This window comes from Abramis brama (genome assembly GCF_963993115.1).
Source record: "Abramis brama genome assembly, chromosome: 6".
Classification (NCBI taxonomy): domain Eukaryota; kingdom Metazoa; phylum Chordata; class Actinopteri; order Cypriniformes; family Leuciscidae; genus Abramis; species Abramis brama.
Genome location: NC_139968.1, coordinates 6,144,275 through 6,166,386, shown reverse-complemented (window position 1 = coordinate 6,166,386; position 22,112 = coordinate 6,144,275). Strand labels below are relative to the sequence as shown.

The 22,112-nt window shown below is 38.9% G+C and overlaps 1 protein-coding gene across 2 annotated transcripts in view; it reads left to right on the top strand.

The window, feature by feature from the left end:
• The first annotated feature begins 869 nt into the window (after nucleotides 1-869).
• The window catches only part of mark1 (MAP/microtubule affinity-regulating kinase 1), a 56,225-nt gene continuing 34,982 nt past the window's right edge, over nucleotides 870-22,112 (top strand). For both annotated transcript variants that reach the window (XM_084116632.1, XM_084116631.1), the window contains exons 1-3: nucleotides 870-1,209; nucleotides 19,924-20,127; nucleotides 22,109-22,112. The exon at nucleotides 22,109-22,112 is cut by the window's right edge and continues 50 nt beyond it. In XM_084116632.1, the coding sequence (XP_083972758.1) occupies nucleotides 1,159-1,209; nucleotides 19,924-20,127; nucleotides 22,109-22,112 (259 nt within the window). In that variant the 5' untranslated portion in view covers nucleotides 870-1,158. The remainder of the gene's footprint in view (nucleotides 1,210-19,923; nucleotides 20,128-22,108) is intronic.

The following is a 22,112-nucleotide window of genomic DNA, read 5'->3' as shown; positions in this document are numbered from 1 at the left end:
ATTATTTTGTAATAAGGCAGAAATTTTAAAGGGATAGTTCACCCAAAACTTTAAATTAAAATTTCATCATTTACTCTCCCTCATGTTGTTCCAAACCTGTATGAACACAAACGAAGATATTTTGAAGAAATACTGTCAGTCAGTAACCAGACAGTTGATGTATTGTATTTTTTCCTACTATGAAAGTCAATGGCTACCGTCGACTCAACTGTTTGATTACCAACATTCTTCAAAGTTTCTTCTTTTGTGTTCAACAGAAGAAAGGAACGACTTGAGGGTGAGTAAATGATGACAAAATTTCCTTTTTGTGTGTGTGAACTATTACTTTAAGTGTGCTATTCATAAATCAACATCTTTTTTTTCTACTAAAATTGTTGCACACTTCTGAAACTCATATGACGGCTCCCCCTGGCGGTGTGGAGGATGTTTTATTCAGAATCTTGTTAATGTGTTTCCAACATACAATTTAAATGAAACATGATTAAGAAATTTAGACTTAGTTATTCTTACATTGTTGTGCTATATCGAGCATTATACTTTTTTTGCAGTACTGTTTTAAGGCCGTTAGGTGGTGGTGTCGATCAAATGTGGACAAGCATATTATAGTGTGCTGCTTATTTTAAGAGACAGAACATTTCAACAGTGTATGTAGGTTCATGCCCTTTTCCCAAACACTATAGTCTCAAATAATTTGGCAATATAGGGCTTGCCATGACAAAGCTTCTGCAAGTGATATTATAAAACAAATTATTTATAGTAAAAAGGCGTTTAACACTTAAATAGCTGCATTGATCATTTTAAGACAGAAGCACTGAGCGCTATCATTGTCCTCCCCCTCCGTGTGTGTGTGTGTGTTTCTATCAGGGTGGATCAATGCAGGAGCCTGAGCTCCACACACACACACACACACACGCGCGCGCGCGCACGCACACACTCGTCCTGTCCGCGCATCCGCAGCGTCGCGCTCGCTCCGTCTCTCTCTCTGTATCGCCCGCGGCTGACGCGCTGACGCGGGCCGCTCCTGCTGGATATGTGCATGTTATAGTCGTAGGTTGAAGGCCAGGAGACATGCCGGTGTGAAGCGGGCTCAGATATCTTTTATCTTCCGCGTTATCTTCGCTAAGCGCCGGTGCGGAGCGCGCGGCCTGTAAACACAAGATGTCGACCAGAACGCCATTGCCCACCGTCAACGAGCGCGACGCCGAGAATGTAAGTCAATGATACAACATATCAGTCTGCATGAATATTCATGATTACAATGCATCTGTGCTCGGTTGCGTCCTTGTGTTTTAGCTGACGCTTACACAAGCGTTTAATGCTTTAATAAGCCGGATTGGTTGAATATATGCTCGTTTGCCTTCTGAAGGTTTGATAGTCATATCTAGTGTTAATTTAAAGCCATTAATAGAGCTATATCTGCTTTATAGCTATACACAATGGTCAGGGACGTTCAGGTGTATATGATGCCTCCATGTCCTGTGTTAAACATTCAGCACAGTGATGATCCTCATCACATCACATGTTATCCCATCATCTGTCCCACCTCATGCTTCAACGTCCCGGCACCAATTTCAACACTGTTTACTACATTGTAATTAATATGTAATAAGCTTGGTGGGCCTACTTTACTGTTTACTTAATAAGGGTTTTCAGGATGAACAGTTATGCTTCATAGAGTTTAATGACAGCAAAAGGGATGTAGGGGAAAAAATACTGGAATAAAATACAGTTATTTTGCACAAGTGTTCTTCATTAAAAAAAAAAAAAAAATGCATTGCTTATTATCCACTTGACAAAGCTTTTGGTAGATTTACAGGCTGACACAAGGGTAGTGAACACATGAAGGAAAATTTTACCCGAAAATGACAATTTACTTGACTTTGTTTATAGCGATTTGTATTTCAGCGTGAATTTGGACCAATGAGATTTAACCGTGGGTGGGGCTACACGACACAACTGTGCAAAACTGGATAACAATAATATGTAGTATGTACTATGTGTAGTATAACAAGTAGGATGTATAGTATTCATAAAAGAATAGGCAAAAGTAGCCGGGTGATCTACTAGGCTACATCGTCCAAATTACATCCCTACTACACACATCCATACTGGAACATACTTTTCTAATGGTGGTGAAGTTTTAAACAAATGTAGTACCTACTATACATACACAACTCTTTTACATACAATGACATTTTTCATACCATTATTCTCCAAAAGGACAGAATAATCACCATAAAAGTGTGCTATATTACCAGTCTTCAGAAGCCATCCATTTTCCCCCACCAAATTTAATGAAGATATTCCACTTTGGTCTGAGCTCTTAAATCTTTTTAATTGGCCTGGCAGAAATATTGCTCTCTCCCGAGCTGAATGTGATTTGAGAACACGAGGAAAACGCAGTGTGGTTTTGGGATTTATTTTTGCATTTTTGATGCACAAAAGCTCTTCACTCCTAGATGAATGATCATTGGGGAAGGATCTTGATCAGAGAGTTATTGGAGAAAAGAGGCCGTGTAAAGTCTTATGTTCCCGTGGGCTTAAAGTCATCTCGGGTTATAGGCCTGCAGAGCTCAGATTATGTAAAGGATTCCTGCACTGGTATTGTTGAGATCCTGCAGTGATGCGAGACACTCAGTCAGTCTCAGGTCTGTGGCCTGTGGGAGAATCTCTATGTCTGGCTGATAATGGTCGCACAGGGGCTGTTGACTCGATCATGTAATTACAGGCTGTGATTAATGAAAAGCAGAGGAACGCTCCGAGGTCGTCTGGGTTTGTCTTTAATGCTGAATCAGTGATCGTTGGCATCACCTCTGGACATCACCCTGTTATCGCATTTCAAGTTACTGCATGTTAAATGCCATTTACAGATCATGTGTGAACGGGCCCTTTCCAATAATACCGGTAAATCAGTTCTGGGAATTTTAAGGTATGAGAAGTTGTAACATTACCGGTATGAACAATGCATCACAGTTCTGAGAAAAAATAAGTTTCGAGTGGTTACCTCAAACTATCAAATGTCTTCTTTGTGTTCTGTAGAAGATGCAAAGTCGTACAGGTTTGTGATGGCGTGAGGGCGAGTAAATGATGACTAACCCTTGCAGTGCATTATGGGTGTTGCAGACACCTCATTTTGAATGCAGTGAGATCATGATATAAATTCTGATGTGGGATTACAAGCCGTAAGAAGAAATGGTAAATGGACTGCATTTATATAGCGCTTTCACAGACCTATGGCCACCAAAGCACTTTACATATAGCCTCACATTCACCCATTCAAACACCAACGGCGGTGTCGGCCATGCAAGGCGCCATCCAGCTCGTCAGGAGCAGCTGGGGTTAGGTGTCTTGCTCATGGACACTTGGAACCGGGGATTGAACCACCAACCTTCCGGTTTGTAGACAACCTACATGAACCACTGAGCCACTGCTGCCCAGAAGAAGAGTTTGTCTACATTCGCTGTTGTCTGTTTTCACTGAGCCTGAAGTTGCAGACGGGCTGATGTGTGTGTAACAGGAATGAGTGACGGGCTGATGTGTGTGTAACAGGAATGAGTGTGTCGGGCTGATGTGTGTTTAACAGGAATGAGTGTGTCGGGCTGATGTGTGTGTAACAGGAATGAGTGTGACGGGCTGATGTGTGTGTAACAGGAATGAGTGTGTCGGGCTGATGTGTGTAACAGGAATGAGTGTGTGTGTAACAGGAATGAGTGTGTCGGGCTGATGTGTGTAACAGGAATGAGTGTGACGGGCTGATGTGTGTGTAACAGGAATGAGTGTGTCGGGCTGATGTGTGTTTAACAGGAATGAGTGTGACGGGCTGATGTGTGTGTAACAGGAATGAGTGTGACGGGCTGATGTGTGTGTAACAGGAATGAGTGTGTAACAGGAATGAGTGTGACGGGCTGATGTGTGTGTGTAACAGGAATGTGTGTGTCGGGCTGATGTGTGTGTAACAGGAATGAGTGTGATGGGCTGATGTGTGTGTGTAACAGGAATGAGTGTCGGGCTGATGTGTGTGTAACAGGAATGAGTGTGTCGGGCTGATGTGTGTGTAACAGGAATGAGTGTGTCGGGCTGATGTGTGTGTAACAGGAATGAGTGTGTCGGGCTGATGTGTGTGTAATAGGAATGAGTGTGTCGGGCTGATGTGTGTGTAACAGGAACGAGTGTGACGGGCGGGCTGATGTGTGTGTAACAAGAATGAGTGTGTCTTGCTGATGTGTGTGTAACAGGAATGAGTGTGTCGGGCTGATGTATGTGTAACAGGAATGAGTGTGTCGGGCTGATGTGTGTGTAACAGGAATGAGGGTGTCGGGCTGATGTGTGTGTAACAGGAATGAGTGTGACGGGCTGATGTGTGTGTCGGGCTGATGTGTGTGTAACAGGAATGAGTGTGTCGGGCTGATGTGTGTGTAACAGGAATGAGTGTGTCGGGCTGATGTGTGTGTAACAAGAATGAGTGTGTCGGGCTGATGTGTGTGTAACAGGAATGAGTGTGTCGGGCTGATGTATGTGTAACAGGAATGAGTGGGCTGATGTGTGTGTAACAGGAATGAGTGGGCTGATGTGTGTGTAACAGGAATGAGGGTGTCGGGCTGATGTGTGTGTAACAGGAATGAGTGTGACGGGCTGATGTGTGTGTCGGGCTGATGTGTGTGTAACAGGAATGAGTGTGTCGGGCTGATGTGTGTGTAACAGGAATGAGTGTGTCGGGCTGATGTGTGTGTAACAGGAATGAGGGTGTCGGGCTGATGTGTGTGTAACAGGAATGAGTGTGACGGGCTGATGTGGGTGTCGGGCTGATGTGTGTGTAACAGGAATGAGTGTGTCGGGCTGATGTGTGTGTAACAGGAATGAGTGTGTGTTGTAAAGCGATGTCCTGGCAGAGGTCAAAGGGGGTCTGGATATCAGTGCACTTCTCTCTGTTATAATCAATGCAGCTGTCCAACTATAACACACTCTCTCGAATCCTGACTGTGTGTGTGTGTAAATCTGGAGAATGAACAGCAGCACTGGGAGTGCGGTGGGTGAAAACAGGAGTTGAAGAGAAGGACTGTCTGCAACAGTGTTGTTTTGGTAATTGACTAGTCTAACTATTGCTTGAACAATTACTCGACTATTTGGCCGATTAATGCAACAATTCATAATCAACTTTTCAGCTTTTGACTTGAGTTCTTGCTTAGCTGGGGACATTTAATATTCAACAATATTATTGATCTTCCTGCACTGACAGCATTATATGAGAACTGAACTGTGGTGTGTTTCCCGTACACCGCTGTTACTTGCTTCTTCACTACCATAGTACGACGCATCGCTGGAGAAATCAACTAGCTCATCACGACTGTTTCCTGAAACCATATTGTCGCAAATTGGTCGTTCAACCACGCTGGTTAATGATGTCACGCAGGTGTTGGAGTAATAACTACTTTTAATGAATCTGTTTGAGATCGAATTAACGCTAGATGTTTTACTATAAATTACAGACGTGACATCTGACGACTAATTCTCAATTTTCTCAGTTATTTTGCTTTATTTGCAGATTCAATCATAGGCTCGTTCTTATAGAGCACGTTCGCACATGCGCACTCTTCAAAAACGACGATTTAAATCTCTTGACAAACTAAAAGACGTAAATTACATTTGTATGTATTCTAAATAAAATATATAGATCTGAATGTCAGCTTGCTTATTTTGCTGAAAATAAGGATTTATATTGAGTCCACATGTCATGTTTTGGGTTTTGTTTCTTGTTCTTGTCATTGTCATTGTCATGTTTCTGTGTCTTGTCATGTGATTCCCTGTTTGTCATGTGATCCTGCCACGTGTCTTGTCATTGGTTAATCGTCTGATCATTGTTCACAGGTGTTCCTTGTCTTGTATTTACAGTCTGTGTATTTAAGCCCTCATGTTTGCCCTGTGTCTTGGTTGAGTAGGCGATGAGGCGATACGTCCGCGATAATTAATGCGATATTTAATGCGATATGGCTCAGCTTGTCAGTGAATACGGCTCTGTGTAGTAAATGCCGCTCCATCTGAAAGCAGGTGATGGCGATTTACTACTAATCAAGGAACCGGCTTTACTGACGAGATGCGCCTAACAATGTCATGCGATATATCGCCCAGCCCTAGGAAACACAGACTCATTTACCTATGCTGATAACGACAGAACTTGCGACCATAGTTGGCTAACGATGCTTTCGGGAAACACACGCCTGAGCTGGACAATGACATCACGGTATTCTCCAGAGCGGCTATATATATATAAATTAACTAAATTAATTACTTTTTTACAACAAAAACTATCACTGAACTTACTTAAGCTGGACTGTGACGCTATTTTCTTCTGGAAATACTTTCTACTAAATAATTTCTACTGTTCATGTGCTTTATTTAATGTTGAAAGCTTCTGTGTGAGTTTGAATATCATTTTGTGTGTTTTTTATAGCCGTACTGAAAGCAACTCACCTCAGATCTTCAAAATAAATAAAAGTGAACAAAAACGTTCAAATTGTTAACTCATTGTTATTAGACAAAGTGTATTCTATGACAACAATTGTTTCAGTAACTCGGTTTGTATTTTTAATATCGTTTAAATGGTGTAATATTCAATATTCATCTTCTGATTGGCTGTGATTTTTATAGTTTCCCATATGGGTGTTACAATATATCGTGTCACAATGTATCGCAATACAAAAATGCAACAATATGTATTGTGGATATTTCACTCAAAAGGAAAATGAGAAAAGTTTTAGTGTCAGTACTACATTAAACTACTATATATAATGTTGAATATAATGTATAATAATGCAATGGGGGAATATCTGTGGGCCTGATAATGCCAAATGTCTGTTAACAGTAAAAAGTGGCCTACATTATTTGAAATATATCTAGTCAGTGACCGAGTGCAAACATATTCGTCTAAAATAACTCTGTATTTTCAGCTTCAGAATCATGAATATTGTTATTCTGGTGTCTCTATTGTCCTGTGCTTTTGGGTTTCAGCACCAAGTCCAAGCCTATTCATTTACACACAATGAAATGCCAAATTTAGCTTTTTAATCAACAGTACATTTTTTTTGTTACCCTTTTATCATATGTCTTTGAGTATCGCAATAATAATTTAGTATCGTGAGTTCAGTATCTTGGTATCGAATCGTATCGTGATATGTATCGTATCGTGAGTTCGGTATCGTGATATGTATCGAATCGTGAGTTCGGTATCGTGATATGTATCGTATCGTGAGTTCGGTATCGTGATATGTATCGAATCGTGAGTTCGGTATCGTGATATGTATCGTATCGTGAGTTCGGTATCGTGATATCGTATCGTGAGTTCGGTATCGTGATATGTATCGTATCGTGAGTTCGGTATCGTGATATGTATCGAATCGTGAGTTCGGTATCGTGATATGTATCGTATCGTGAGTTCGGTATCGTGATATGTATCGTATCGTGAGTTCGGTATCGTGATATGTATCGAATCGTGAGTTCGGTATCGTGATATGTATCGTATCGTGAGTTCGGTATCGTGATATGTATCGTATCGTGAGTTCGGTATCGTGATATCGTATCGTGAGTTCGGTATCGTGATATGTATCGTATCGTGAGTTCGGTATCGTGATATGTATCGTATCGTGAGTTCGGTATCGTGATATGTATCATATCGTGAGTTCGGTATCGTGATATGTATCGAATCGTGAGTTCAGTATCGTGATATGTTTCGTATCGTGAGTTCGGTATCGTGATATGTATCGAATCGTGACATGAGGGTATCGTTATACCCCTAGCATAGTCGCGTTGCGTCTGGTGTGGACACGGTGTTATCATGCATGCTAACTAATAATAAAGGCACAATCCTTAAGAAACATCTTACCTTATAATAACTTTATAGGTCAAGTTACATATTAAAACAAAAAAAGTGTAATTCAGTTAAAAACAAGATTGTCATGTATACAGTGATGGGGAGATTACTTACAAATTGTAGTTTATTACTGAATACAGATTACATTATAAAAATTGTAGTAACGTAATACATTACACATTTAGGGTCATATAATCTGATTACATTTAGATTACTTTTACTTCATTTATCCTCATTTTTACCTCATAACTTACAGTGCAATGCATAAGTTAATACACCCATGCTAAAGTTGACTAAAAAGAGGAATAAAAAATCATATTTTGGAAATTGAACTTAATGCCTTAATTTAAAAAATTAGGAAAAATCCAACCTTTTAGGACACCAATTTTCTTTGTGAATGAATAATGTATCGTAAATAAATAAATGTTCTTCCTTAAAATACATGGTGCATAAGTGAGTACACCCCTATGTTAAATTCCCATAGAGGCAGGCAGATTTTTATTTTTAAGTATTTTTTTTTAATTAATTTTTAGGATACTATGCATCCTGATAAAGTTCCCTTGGCCTTTGGAATTAAAATAGCCCCACATCATCACATAGCATTCACCATACCTAGAGATTGGCATGGGGTACTTTCCATAAGATCATCTCTCAATGCAAATCAAACTAGCTTTTAGGCTAACTGAAATAAAACCATGCCAATCTCTAGGTATGGTGAATGCTATGTGATGATGTGGGGCTATTTTAATTCCAAAGGCCAAGGGAACTTTATCAGGATGCATAGTATCCTAAAAATTAATTTAAAAAAATACTTAAAAATAAAAATCTGCCTGCCTCTATGGGAATTTAACATAGGGGTGTACTCACTTATGCACCATGTATTTTAAGGAACAACATTTATTTATTTACGATACATTATTCATTCACAAAGAAAATTGGTGTCCTTAAAGGTTGGATTTTTCCTAATTTTTTAAATTAAGGCATTAAGTTCAATTTCCAAAATATGATTTTTTATTCCTCTTTTTAGTCAACTTTAGCATGGGTGTATTAACTTATGCATTGCACTGTATGTATCAAATTGATTTGAATAGGATCATGTTTTACCATATTGATAAAAAATACAAAGAGAAAGAAAGATTATTATTAAAAATTAAACATCAACCAAAAATGAAGGACACCCACATCTGGGTCTGATATTAATAGGACCATGTGGATTAGATACTGGACTGCTTTGCACACCCCCTTTTATGAAGTATGGACACAGTGAATTTGATGAAAAGCAACGTTTGTTGACATTTGTTGGTCTGATACCTTTAGGCTGTGTATTTTCAACACACTTGGGAAAGATAATAGTTCTGTAGATTGTGCAAGTGATGTCAGTCCCAATAATCTCTTTATCGACTTTCATTGTTTGCTTAAGAACAAATCAGAAGCCAGTAGTGTGACCTTTGCTATCCCTATATCTGAACTCACACTACTAGACTGATGAGACAGTCGGGACGAGACCCTAAAGTCAGAAACACGCTCTATGCAAGTCCCTGCTGACCTCACTGAAGCATTCTTGTGTTATTTTGATGGTTTCAAACCTCAGTGCTCAGTGAGGTGAAGGAGTATTAGCTTCTGTGGCCTGGGGATGAGTTTAGAGATGAGAAGGCATTAGCATGTTGTGCTTTAACGTGCGTTAGCGATGGACCCGAGTACTCAAAAGTGACAGATGCGTGATTTGACCTTTTAATGAATTTAAAATTCAGAAGAAATAATACAAAAATGTGTCCCACATGCGGCTTTAGATTTGTTTTTGTAGGACTGCGACTAACTATTATTTTGAATGATTATATTTTGATGTGATTTTCACAAAAATTTAATGGCCCCCAGAATATTTTGTTATATGAATATCTCAATATATGAAATGTGGGAATGTCGGTAAGTTTCATTTAAAAAATAAAGCCAAATTTCAAACAAAAAGCTGAGAAATTAATTTTTTTTGTCAAAGTCTACTATTTTGATTCGTAACAATGATCAAAATACAACGCCTCCAAAGCTACAGAGTCGTTTCCTCTTCCTGCGCTCGCAAGTTTTGATTATTTTATATTAGGGCTGCATGATTAATCACAATTAACATGAAATGTCGCTTAAACCGATTTGGATTCTTGTGATTATTAAATTGCAAAGGCTGCGATTATTGTTTATGTGCAGCTTGTCAGTGAAGTACGGCTCTGTAATCGTGAAGCCGTTGTGCTTCGGGCGACCCGAGTTCGAGTCCCGGCTCGTGGACCTTTCCTGATCCCGTCCCCCCTCTCTCTCTCCCACCTCACTTCCTGTCTAGCTACTGTCCTAATCCTAATAAAAGGCAAAAATGGCAAAAAAATACAGATAGTATGACGTGCGTTATCGTACTTCTGTGGGGCGTAATAGCGCCACCTACTGAATTGCAGTGAAAACATGGGTAGCCTGAAAATTTCGTCAATGGTGGGGAAAGAGTTAATGGATTAATCGCTTGATTATTCCTCGATTAATCGGATAAAAAGCCTGAGTTTATTTATTTTAATGGGAAAAAACCCATTCCACACCCTGCCCAACTTCAGTGAAGTTTAACGGAGAATCGCTTGCTGTCAGGAGGACGAACCTCTGTGCAAAATGGAAATACTCGCATGAATTTGTAACATTTACAGATTAGGATATAACTGACAAATATACGTTATGTGCTGGGAAAACATGTCTCCAACGCATTAGACTGCACACATCATGTTTAGTACAACTTGGGTCATGAACATTTATTGCGGACGCTTAATCTGTGTCCTCCACTCCACCTTACAGTACCACTACCAGGACTTTCTTAGGTAAGTACTATAAAATAAAGTGTAACCCAATAATAATACATTTTAATGACTAGTTGTAGCAGCCCTATGTTTAACTAACTTGTTAAGCTTCTGAAGTGCAAAGTATACTTTGTTTTTTACGCGTACGCTAGCAATTATACACATAGCCCTTCAAAGTATACTCCATACGACATGTACGCATACACAGGTGATCGACGCATGCGCATTACGCCAAAGCACTTCTAGTACTTTCACATAAAGTTGTACAAATGCTGGTACTTTCTATAACCTCTTACGAAATTTGCGTCAAGTGGACTTGACTGTTGTCAGAAAAGAGTGACCATAGAAAAATGCCGCTATAGCTCCCCTTGTGGTCACACTGAGAATGCAGTGCATAATGTGTTGCTTTTCAGAATGCGATTATGCATGAAATCAGGCTTGCATAGGAAGAAGTGTTTTACATTTGTGTAAATGCGTATAGTATGTTTCGTCTTGAGACGGTAGAGTATGGAAGTGAAAGTGAGGCAGAGACTGAACAGAGCCATCATCATCATCAAAGCTAATGCGAGTCAGATGGCTTTGGAGAGCGCTTGCATTGGAAGGCTTTCTCTTTTACAACAGTTGCGTAACAGAGGGAAGGCTGCGAGAGAATGGAGTGCTTTTAAAGAAACGAGCGTGTGTGTGTGTGTGGAGAGGGGGGATGTGCAAACGGAGGTTGTACCTTGTGGGAATGTTGTGTCCAAGGCAGTGTGTTCATTGTCATGCTAAACCAGGAATGCCGACGCTGTGTCATGAAAGCCTTCAGTTTCATTTCTTCTCTCTTTTCTTCAGGATATTTTGTTTTTTAAACATCTGTGACTCCTGATCAAACTTAAGCGCTCTTCCAAAAGCAAGTGAGCTGCCTGGCTGCCTTCTAAGGGCCCTTCCTTACGCAGTGTGCGTTCTCTAGATGCAGTGCAGCAGAATCAAACCGAAGGCAGATGCGTTTTAAACACGAGAGTCAAAGATGTCCGTCTGGAATCTGGCATATCGACGGAAAATTAGAAAAAGATGGCAGAACTCTAACTGAAATGTAACTGTAACTTAATGATGGATGGTTTCTCAAACCGATCTTAGAACGGACAAACAAACAAATATTGGGTAAAATATATACATAGAAATTTAATTGGAGCGATTTATATCAATGTTTATATTTCTAAACCACATTTGGGTCTTTGATGAACAAAAGTGTCCAGGATAAAGAAAAGGAAAATTCTAGTTTAAAAAATCTGTTGATGGTTCAGGAAGAGTTGGAGTTTAGTCTAGCTATCGAGGCAAACTAATAGCATGCTGTATTTTCCTGACACCTTGAATGCACGAGAGTGACATCTTCATTTCAAAAAGTTGTTGTGGAGTCACACTACATGACATTTAACAATCTAAACATTGCCTTGTGATGGAAAGGTCAAATTATCTGCTATTTTAAGAGAGCTCGACACACAGTCATGAGGGTCTGCAGGGGTCATCTCTATGATATCATTTCCTGTTTTAACTCTTTTTTCTTGAAGTCGATTGCACCACATGACTTGAATTTGGACAAGTAAATATTTAAATATTAAAAAAGCAGTTTTATTAAAAATGTATTTAATTTTTTTCTAATTATAATTATAACATGATCTCAGTAAAATAGGATTTTGGACATAGTTCTGCAGTCCGGTTTCAGGTCAACTAAGGTCATGGTGAAGCAGCATTTTTAAGAGAATCTGAGAAAAGCTAGTTAAACTGTTGACAGTATATAATATAACCTTGTGAAAAAGAAGTGCATTAATTGTGTTGAATATGCACTTGTAGTGTGCTTAAAATCTATTTGTAATACTTGGTCTCGCTTTAACCTTTCACACACACACACAGCTTTAACCTCGCGCACGAGCAGATCCGTTTCATCTCTGGAGAAGCGTTCAGTTTTTCCGCTTGCAAATTCTGTCATGTAAATAGCGAGCGCAACTGGGAATAGAAGGGAATAGAAGATGAGACTCTGATTGGTTTATTCCACGTTACGGCCAAAACACACCCATTACTCATTAAGAGAATAGTGACAACACTTTTAGACCATGCGCCGGGAGCGCCGACCATTTTTCCCGTTGTTAAACTAGCAAAAGTGGATTCGGACTGTTAAAATCAGGCCCTAAGTTTCTAAACACACTTCAGTACACTTTCAAAAAGTGCACTTTGTAATAATGTCACATTAAAAAGACTATACTAAGCACATGTAAAGTGCTTGATTTTAACCATCGTGCGTTGTTTGATATTACTAGAAATACACCAATTGCAATTATCTTGGCCATTCCGATTTCCGAATTTTTTTTGTAAAGTGTGACCTGCCGATTCCCATTTTCTTTCATAGAGCAAAACTTGACAGCATATACAAACAATAATCTACCTTTCTTCAATGCAACATTTTATTTTCATAAAAAACGATTAAAAAGACAGTAATAAAATAAGAACAAATGAACAAATTTCAAACAACAGCGCAAATAAATGCAATAGAATAAAGAGAGAAATTAAGTAAACACGGCTTTTAAGTTTTTCAGGTGGGAATTCCGATAAGAAATACTATAGAAATTAAAGTAATCAAATGTACAATAACACTGGATAGTCTTCAATGTAAAAATTTAAATACAGATTAATGTTTACAATTAAAGTTACAAAAGTTATTCAGCCAAGAGCAGAGAGTGATTGTATTTGTCTTTTGTTCTTTTATCATCATGACGGACATCAGCAGGTTTATTAGGCTGCTGTCACTTTAAGAGTTTATGCACGGATCCAATATACTGTTACACAACTTGCGTTATCTAATTAGGTTCCAAAACTGACTGTTTAACTGAATACTTGCATTACATTTTGTGTGTACTTGGCCGTTTAAGCGCAGTAAGCCACTCGTTTTGGTATTTGTGACTCACAAGCTGTTTAAGAGGCGCTTTTGATGTGAGTGCGAAAGCTGCGGGAATTAGTAAAATTATACGCAACACAAGCACTATCTAACCGGAGCGAATAGTATTCTAGTGTGCATATACTAATAATTCAAGAGCAGTATTTACAGAGCGGTTGAGTTGGGCCTGTATATAAGCCTCCTGAAAGTGCAAAATCTGCTCCTGGGCAGCGTTCAGTATCATGTGTTTGGATCATTCGATACCTCGCTGACTCACCAGTTACACTGAATGCTGATTGTCAAGGCCTGCATTGGGCTCTCTGCCATTGGGCTCAAAACGCAAGATAATGTGGATCCTAGTTTCGTTTCTTGAGGCTTGAGGAGTGACTTATTCCACAAACCTCAGTCTGAATGGTGCTGGTGTAAAAATAAGGGTTAGGAGTCAGATTTGGCTGCAGTGTTGAGGTTTGCTCAGGACGAGCAGAGGGAGACGCCAGATTTGAAGTGTTAAAGACACTTTTTTCGTGTTGAGTTTGCTCAGGGAGACGCCAGATCTCTGCTGACTGAAAGCTGTCATCACCGTTATTTTGGGCGGCCAGATTCCTCCCTGGCTTTAGGTTGTCTTTTATCAAAGCTCTGCATGCGTGTTTTAATGTCTTCCTTTTGAGAATAAATGGTTGCGTTTTGCAAAGTTGAATTCTGCTTGCATTGATGTCAAAAATGTTTTTTCATCCAAGACATCACGAAGACCTGCCAGTTTCCTTATTCAACTGCTAAAATAGAAAATAAACCGAATTTTATACTATTACATCCATAAAAGAAAGTTATGTCTTTACACCCAGGAATGTTTTGTGGTGCAACCAACATACAGAAAAAACATAAAACAGGAAATGATACCATAGAGAGGACCTCATGATTGTGTGTCAAGATCAAAACACATCTTAGATAATTTGAGGTTTTTATGACAAGGAAAAGCTGTACAATGTCATGTGGTGCGACTCTTCGAAAGCTTAATATTTATGAATTAGGAATTCCTGTTATTTTAGAAAACACGTTCTGACTTGAAAAATATGCTTAGAAACCTTTATAAAAGTAATTATTAGGATGGGTACTCTAACGTGTATTCAAGATGTAAGGAAAATATGTTTTGCTTTTGTTGCGGCAAATAAAATTATATCTCTGAATAAGAGACAAACATTTCCAATTGTCTTTGATTAGGGACTTGCAAAGGGACTGAAAATTGGTAAATTTCCAGAAACCTTCCGAAAGTTTCCAAAAGTTTCCAAAAAATCCTGGAAAGTTTACAAAAATTCGAGAAAGTTTCTTGAAACTTTGCAACCCTACTTTAAATTATATTGAAAGTTCTCTTGAAAATGACATAAAAGTTACCTCGCTTATATGGTTTCAAATGTTATTTATGAAACCCAAATGAATACAAAGAGTACATTTTCAGGAACTTGACACTAGATATTTCTGTTTTTAACTAGATTTTTTTAAAAGTTATACTGTATCGACAGCTTTTGTGGAATAATATCATACCAAAAAGAAATTTATTTTGATTTTGTGCATGTTCATCTGCCTAGAAAAAAAAGTCCCTGCTAAAAGATGATTTGGACAACTTTACAGCTCAAACAATAAATGTGTCAAATTTAACGACAGTCTATGCTTCACATTTACGCTTTTACACCATCCCATAGACCATCATTACTGTAAACTGGGATGAGTGGAAAGAAACTAACATCATGCCACAAATGCTGTTGATAAAGCTTGAATAGTGTTGAACACTTGACATTCATGCCCTTAAACTACCCTTCATTGTGAGGCGGTGAAGACGGCGTATATTGACCAGGGTAAATGGATGAGCTGTTTATTGGGTTTCCTGAGGAACAATAGAGGAGACACAGTGAAAGTAAGTCCACGAGGGAAGGACTTTTCTCTAGCGTTAGAGTTTTATTGTGTTATAAGACACAGGTCATCCTCAGTTCACCAAAGTCACAGGATGTTACTGTACTAGTGACTCAGCAATTATTCACAACAGGCTCTTCCAGTCACTGATTTCTGGACGCTCTTCAGTTCAGTCAGTTTGTCTTGAAAGTCCTAACATTGTGTTCCTTGTTAGGGTAACACTTTTAGTAGTTTGTGTTAGGGATGTGTTCGTAAAATTCCCCTTACCTGTTTTGTAAATATGTGTTATAGATCTTATTGTAAATGATTCATCCATATTTTTGACCTTGCAATGTTTTATCTAAACATCATGGAAGTAATCGAACTGGACCGTCCAGTGAAACCGACTTCTTTCAGGTCACGCATTGCAGGACTTCTCCAATCTTTTAGCGTGTTTAAACCAAGCGGCAACCTTCCTGTCAAGTGACTTAAACTGCAGTTCATCGTCTGGCCACTAGAGACCGGCTGTAGAAGAGATTCAATCCCATAGACCCTCATGTTAAAATGCCCAACTTTACAGCAGAAAAAAACATGTTTACAGCCTGGTACTAAAAGTGGTTTTGGTCTATATAGCTAATTTTGCCCTTCATGACGACTGTGAGGGGGTGAATTTTTTTTATAACTCGTCCATTTAAATTATATTAAGTCTTAAAGTTCTGCATAATTAAGGGCGTGGCCACTTGAGTGACAGGTGGATTGTCGCTGCTTCACTACTAGCCGTTTGTCTGCTGTCTGTTAGCGTCACGTCACCTCAGCTAATCCGCCTCTGTGCCCACTTTCGTTTATCCGGGAGTGACGCTGCCAAGATGGCGACGGCCGGCTCCGCCCACTTTGGGCTTCAAAAATGCTCTTCAGAAAGCATCCATACGTCCATATTTCTTTATAGTCTATGGTTTAAACCAAGCTCATGTTCGTCTGCCGCCACTTCTGAGGGCCACGCCCACATCTCAACATCCAATCAATACATATAACCTAGTCCCGCCCTAATGCAGTCTTACTGTTGCTGAATTGCGGGATTTGCTTGATATTAAAAAGTTAAACCAAAATTCAGTACTCAATTATTTTTTTATTACAGATTTTTAATGTTTTTAATAATTTGTTTGTGTTTTTTACTTGCATTAGTAAACCTAATATGAGTTTTTGCTGTGGTATCGAAATGGGTATTGTGAAATGTGACTGGCATCTAAAATGTTTAAGGGATGAATTATGAGATACAACTTCTCTGTCTCCGCATATTAACAACAGCATACTTTTAAGTCAAATGTATATATATTGCGCTTTTCACAATACACTTTTCAAAGCAGCTTTACAGAAAAAACAGGATGTTAATGTTCATCTTAATATCTTCATGCCTCAAAGTTACATTTAGCTTTGAGAGGGGGACAGTAATATAGTTTAGGCTACATTTTAAAGTACTCTATTTCATGTACCGGTAGACTTAAAGTTCCTCAACTGGTTAAACTTCCCATTATTTGGCTATTTTGGATTTTGATGACTTTCAGGTCATTATATAATACGAATATGTAGCGAATATTAGCTCATTGTAGGTTTCAGACAGCGATAGTGTGGAAGTAGTGGTTTCTGAGGCTTTGACAGACTAGCGTGTGTCTGGATACTTGAGCAGAAATAAAGTAAAGAGCATTGAAGAGTTTAGACACACACACACAATAATTCCAATAGTAAAGATTCAACGTTAACTAATGCACTGTTCAATATTCACTGTACATTGATGATGTAATGATGACTTGTTTGTTAGTATATCACTATAGTGAGCTGCATGGTTTGAAGAGTCATGTGATATTGTGTTTTGTAAAAATAACCAATGAAATATCGTTCATATCTTATTTATTTGTATTTATTTACTGTACATTATCTCTTAGTTAACATGTTCACAATGGGTTTTGTTTCTCAATGAAATGAATGAAGTCTGTATGAGGAGTTTTTTGGATTACACTTCGCTTTTCAGAGGAAGGAGAGAGTTTTGTGCCGTTGCATCTGATTTTAATGTGAGCAGGTCTTGATTTTCCTTAGTTCTTAGTTTATTGATTGTTTTATTGGAGATGGGAAGTCATTTTCTACAAGGCCTTTCCATTCTTATGTAGCTTAACCAATCATATAGTTTCATGACGTTGAAACAGAGGGCTTTTATGATGGCCGAATCATATCAGATTTCCTCTGGTAGACACAGTCTCAGGTAATGAAGCTTCGCTCGTATGGACCCCGCGCTGGTAATGCATTCTGGTGTAAGTGCTCTCTGTGGTTTGGGATGAAGGTCTTCCACTTTATCCAGGAGCCTCTTTATATTTCTGATATAGCTCTCTGCTGTGGTCTAGCTGAAGTTAACTAGCTCCCGCGCTTATTTCGTCATGTTGATGTGAGTCAATAACAGAACCAGGGAATTAACAGCATGAAAGTTGCTGTGAAACGGAAGTTGTGATAGTCTTTTCTTCCCTATTGTGATGTATATCTGAGAGAAACAGCTTATCAAATAAGAACAAATGTGGGCAGGGCTTGATTTTATCTGTGGGGAATTGATTGGATGGTCGTGGTTTGCTATTGGTGGGTCTCATGTGATTGACAGGTTATAGCCCCGCCCTCGTCATCAGAGAAGAGAAGAGCTGTCAAATTAGATTTCATGGTGACTTTAAGAATTCAGATGTGTTCATATAGGATTAATTGATTTAGTGTGTGTGTGTGTGTGTGTGTGTTCAAAAACAGCTGGCCACGAAATAAAAAAGAATTCAGACGTCTCGATTGATACACTTTTAAAAAGTGAAACGATATATGACTCGATGTGTTATCTTTAAAAACGGCTCATGGCGTGAGACGCTGAAAAGAAATGGGGACGGAATAACAGCCAAAAGATTCATTTCCTACAAATTAAGTGTTTTACTTGTAAGTATCTTTTTTTTTTTTGCAGAATGTTTTTTGAAGATGGTGAGTGTGTTGCAAAAGTCCTGGGATGATAGTGTGACGTGATGGGACGCAAGACGCAGCTTTTAAAGCCTTGTTTATACTTTCATCTAGCATGTGGAACAGTTTTCTGAAACAATCAGTGTTGGTGAAAGTTACTTTTAAAAGTAATGCATCACAACATTCTATACTCCCTAAAAAAGTAACTAATGCTGTTACTTAGTTACTTTTTATGGAAAGTAGTGTGTTATGATACTTTTGCTTTACTTTTTCTCATCTGGGCAGGGCTTGCTTTGTTGGTTTTTTAATAACAATAAAGTTATATTTTTGACTAATGTAAAGGCCCAATGAAATGCTCAGGCTGAAGGAAATGCAAATACACTCCTGTACAGTAGAGGGCGCCGCTCAGACAAACCAGGAGAATAAATATTATTATATTAGACTTAAAAATAATAAATGAATAAATAAAAAAACATCAGTGTGATGCTTATCTAAAGTAATTTTTGCTTATTAGTACGGTTGAAATGTATCATCGAAGGTCAGCAGCAAAGACATTGGTTAATAAAGTAAGATTAAATACATAAAGTATTTAACATGATTGCAGGATTGCGTTAAACTCGTCAAACATTTCTTGGAAAGATTTAAAGATGGTTTTAGAAGAACATGAAAACTTAAGAGGTTTTTTAATGTTTTTATGTTTTTTATTTAAAAAATATAAAAGAAATGACTAAATTAAAGCTCTTATACAAATAAATAATAAATATATTAGGAATAAAGATAATATATTATGTAAAGATGCTAAACTATGAAAGTGCAATATATATAGTACAGTTTTACAATAATATAACAATAATTTTACTGGGAAAAAATAACATAAAGGGTTCTTTTTCTCAGCCATAATTGTATGTATGACTTCTACTCATAGTTACTTTGTTTATTTTCGTCCATAAACTCAAAACCAAAGCAAACTAAAAAATAAAACAGAAGTCTGTATATATAATCAACTAAATAAATGAACCAAACAACCCATAGTGACCAGAAAGAAGTCAGTAGTTGCTCAGTATTACACCTGCACTTCACAATTTCAAAATGGATGTTCATTCAGTCTCTCAGTAAGTTATTAATTATTCATTTATCCACCTGATAAGCATCTCAAAAACAGAATATGGCCATTCAACAATATCTTATCAACAGCTCCGCAACAAATTACTCATTCAACAAAATTCAAAGAATATAATCTTGCTTTAAGCATTTTTACGTTTTCGATTCACATCGTCATCAGTGTCGTAACAGACAATAGCACACCTGTATAGAATACAAAAATAATATTTACACTTATGTTTGAGTCACTGACCGTGTGTAAATATTTATTGTAAAATCTGCATTTTCATTACATCTGTCAAATTTATTTTCTTTCTTTTCACTTTATTTTCCACATGTACTTTGTATTGAACACCCTGTCCTTCCTCTTCCAGCACACGTCTGTCGACGGCTATGCGGACACACCAGCCCCCCCCACCAAATCAGCGAGCCGCCAGAGCCTCCCGCGCTGCAGGAACTCGGTGGCGTCCATCACGGACGAGCAGCCTCACATCGGGAACTACAGACTGCTCAAAACCATCGGCAAAGGGAACTTTGCTAAAGTCAAACTAGCCCGCCATGTTTTAACAGGAAGAGAGGTGAGCGGATACGGATGTGTAGATGCATATTGTGCTTGTTTTAGGTAATGTGTAAGCTTTAAGGGGTCATCGGATGCCCATTTTACACAAGTCGGTATGATTCTTTAGGGTGTTCATGTAAAGTTTGTAACATACTTTGGTTAAAATTCCTCAATGGTTGTGTAAAACAACACCCTTTACCTCCTCAAAAGCAGCTCTGCTCACAGCGACCCGTTTCAGTGCATGTCTCTTTAAATGATAATGAGCAACTGCTCACCACACCCCCCTCTTCCATGGGGGGTGTCGATTGGCTGAGGGCAGAAATATGCTAATATGGGACAGTCCGTCAGTAATCGTGGGCGGAGCATGAGCATTGTGACATTGATTATGGCTTGATTATTGAGTGTTTAGACTTTTTGAGGTTTAAATAAAAGGAGTGAATGGATTTTTTTCATTGTATGGTGGTTGTGTCCACACTCTAAAGACACATTTATATGCAAACACCATATAAAAGTTAATTTAGCATCCGATGGCCCCTTTAACTTGCACTAATTTTGCATTGCCAGACTTATGACTGTTGCCATGCATTTTGGTGCACTTTCCATCTGATTCTGTACAGGAACCGCCCACTTAAACCCTAATTATTCTTCGGCCGTTCGTTCTGGGATGGTGCGTGTGACGTAATGTTCGTTATCCGGAGGGTGTGCGGACGCCCGCGTGTAGTCCAGTTTTTGTGTCGGCGCGGACACATACAACAGTGCGTGTGGAAGGTCAATGTTAAAGACCACTGAAGTGCCTTGGATCGCGCAGCTTTGTTTGATGCGTTGATGTGCCTTCCACTGAACAGGAAGCTGAGGCGGGACATATTGAGTGGCTCCTCCCCTTTTCAAACAGCCAATAGCGTTTAGTTTCCCTCACAGACTGCAGTCATACCTGCTTGAGCGCTGATGATACGCTGGATTCAATAGTAGAGGTGTGAATAAATTCTAGTCATTTCATTCTTAATCAACGTACAGTTGGAAAACAGGATAAAACTCGAGCGTTTGAGCAACCGAACACACACACTCATATTACTCTGTGACGCCATCATCGCTCGCTTCTGCCAGGTGGTGTTTATAGCACAGGGGGCGGAGCTTTAGATTCTAGAGAGCATTTGATTGGACAGAAGATGTGATGAGAAGCTGATGTCATAAAAATCCCTGATCCATTTTAGCGGAAGTGAGAGACTTAATGCTTATATCTCCTAAATGCGGATGTTGTCATTGTTTTGGATCACACCGGCTTATTCATAACCTTAAGGCCCTGTGTCCACCAAAGCGTTTCTTCACGCGGCTGACGTATTTTTCCAATTGTTTTCAATGGGAGCGCCACGTTTTTTAAACGCCATGAGCGCAACGAGGCGCTGAGTGTCTTTTTCACACTGAAGCGCTGAGCGCTCGGCCTTTTTTACCGGTCGCCGAGAGTTGAAGAATGTTCAACTTTGGGTAAAACGCAGCGCTCATCACCCAGCCGTCCAATCACAGTGGAGGAGGGGCGGGACTAATACCACACCGACCAACCGCCACATTCTGCTTGTACAACGTCAACAGACGACAACAACAAGCATAATAACGGAACAAAATCATTTAAAACAAGAGCCAGAGAAAATTTTAACATTTAAAGCGCCAACCACAGTTTGGTTTTTACATGACGATTGTGTGGGGTAAATCTGAAATAGATGGTGCACTTCTAATATACCAGTTATTTCACAAAAATAACTCTGAAAACAAATCACATTATATTAGTCCTGTTGAACTGTTGACCCCGTGTGAAGCTGCCCTCAGTCGTCCCTCGTTCAGGGAAGATGAAGAGATGCTTTAGCTCTGAAACAAGGACACTCATCTAGTGCTCGAACGCCATGCTCTGAAGCTCGGAGAGATGATGACAGACTTTAGATATATAGGCTTTATATGGGAATCTATAAATATAAACATTGGACAGTAACACAGTGTTTGTCTTTCAGGTAG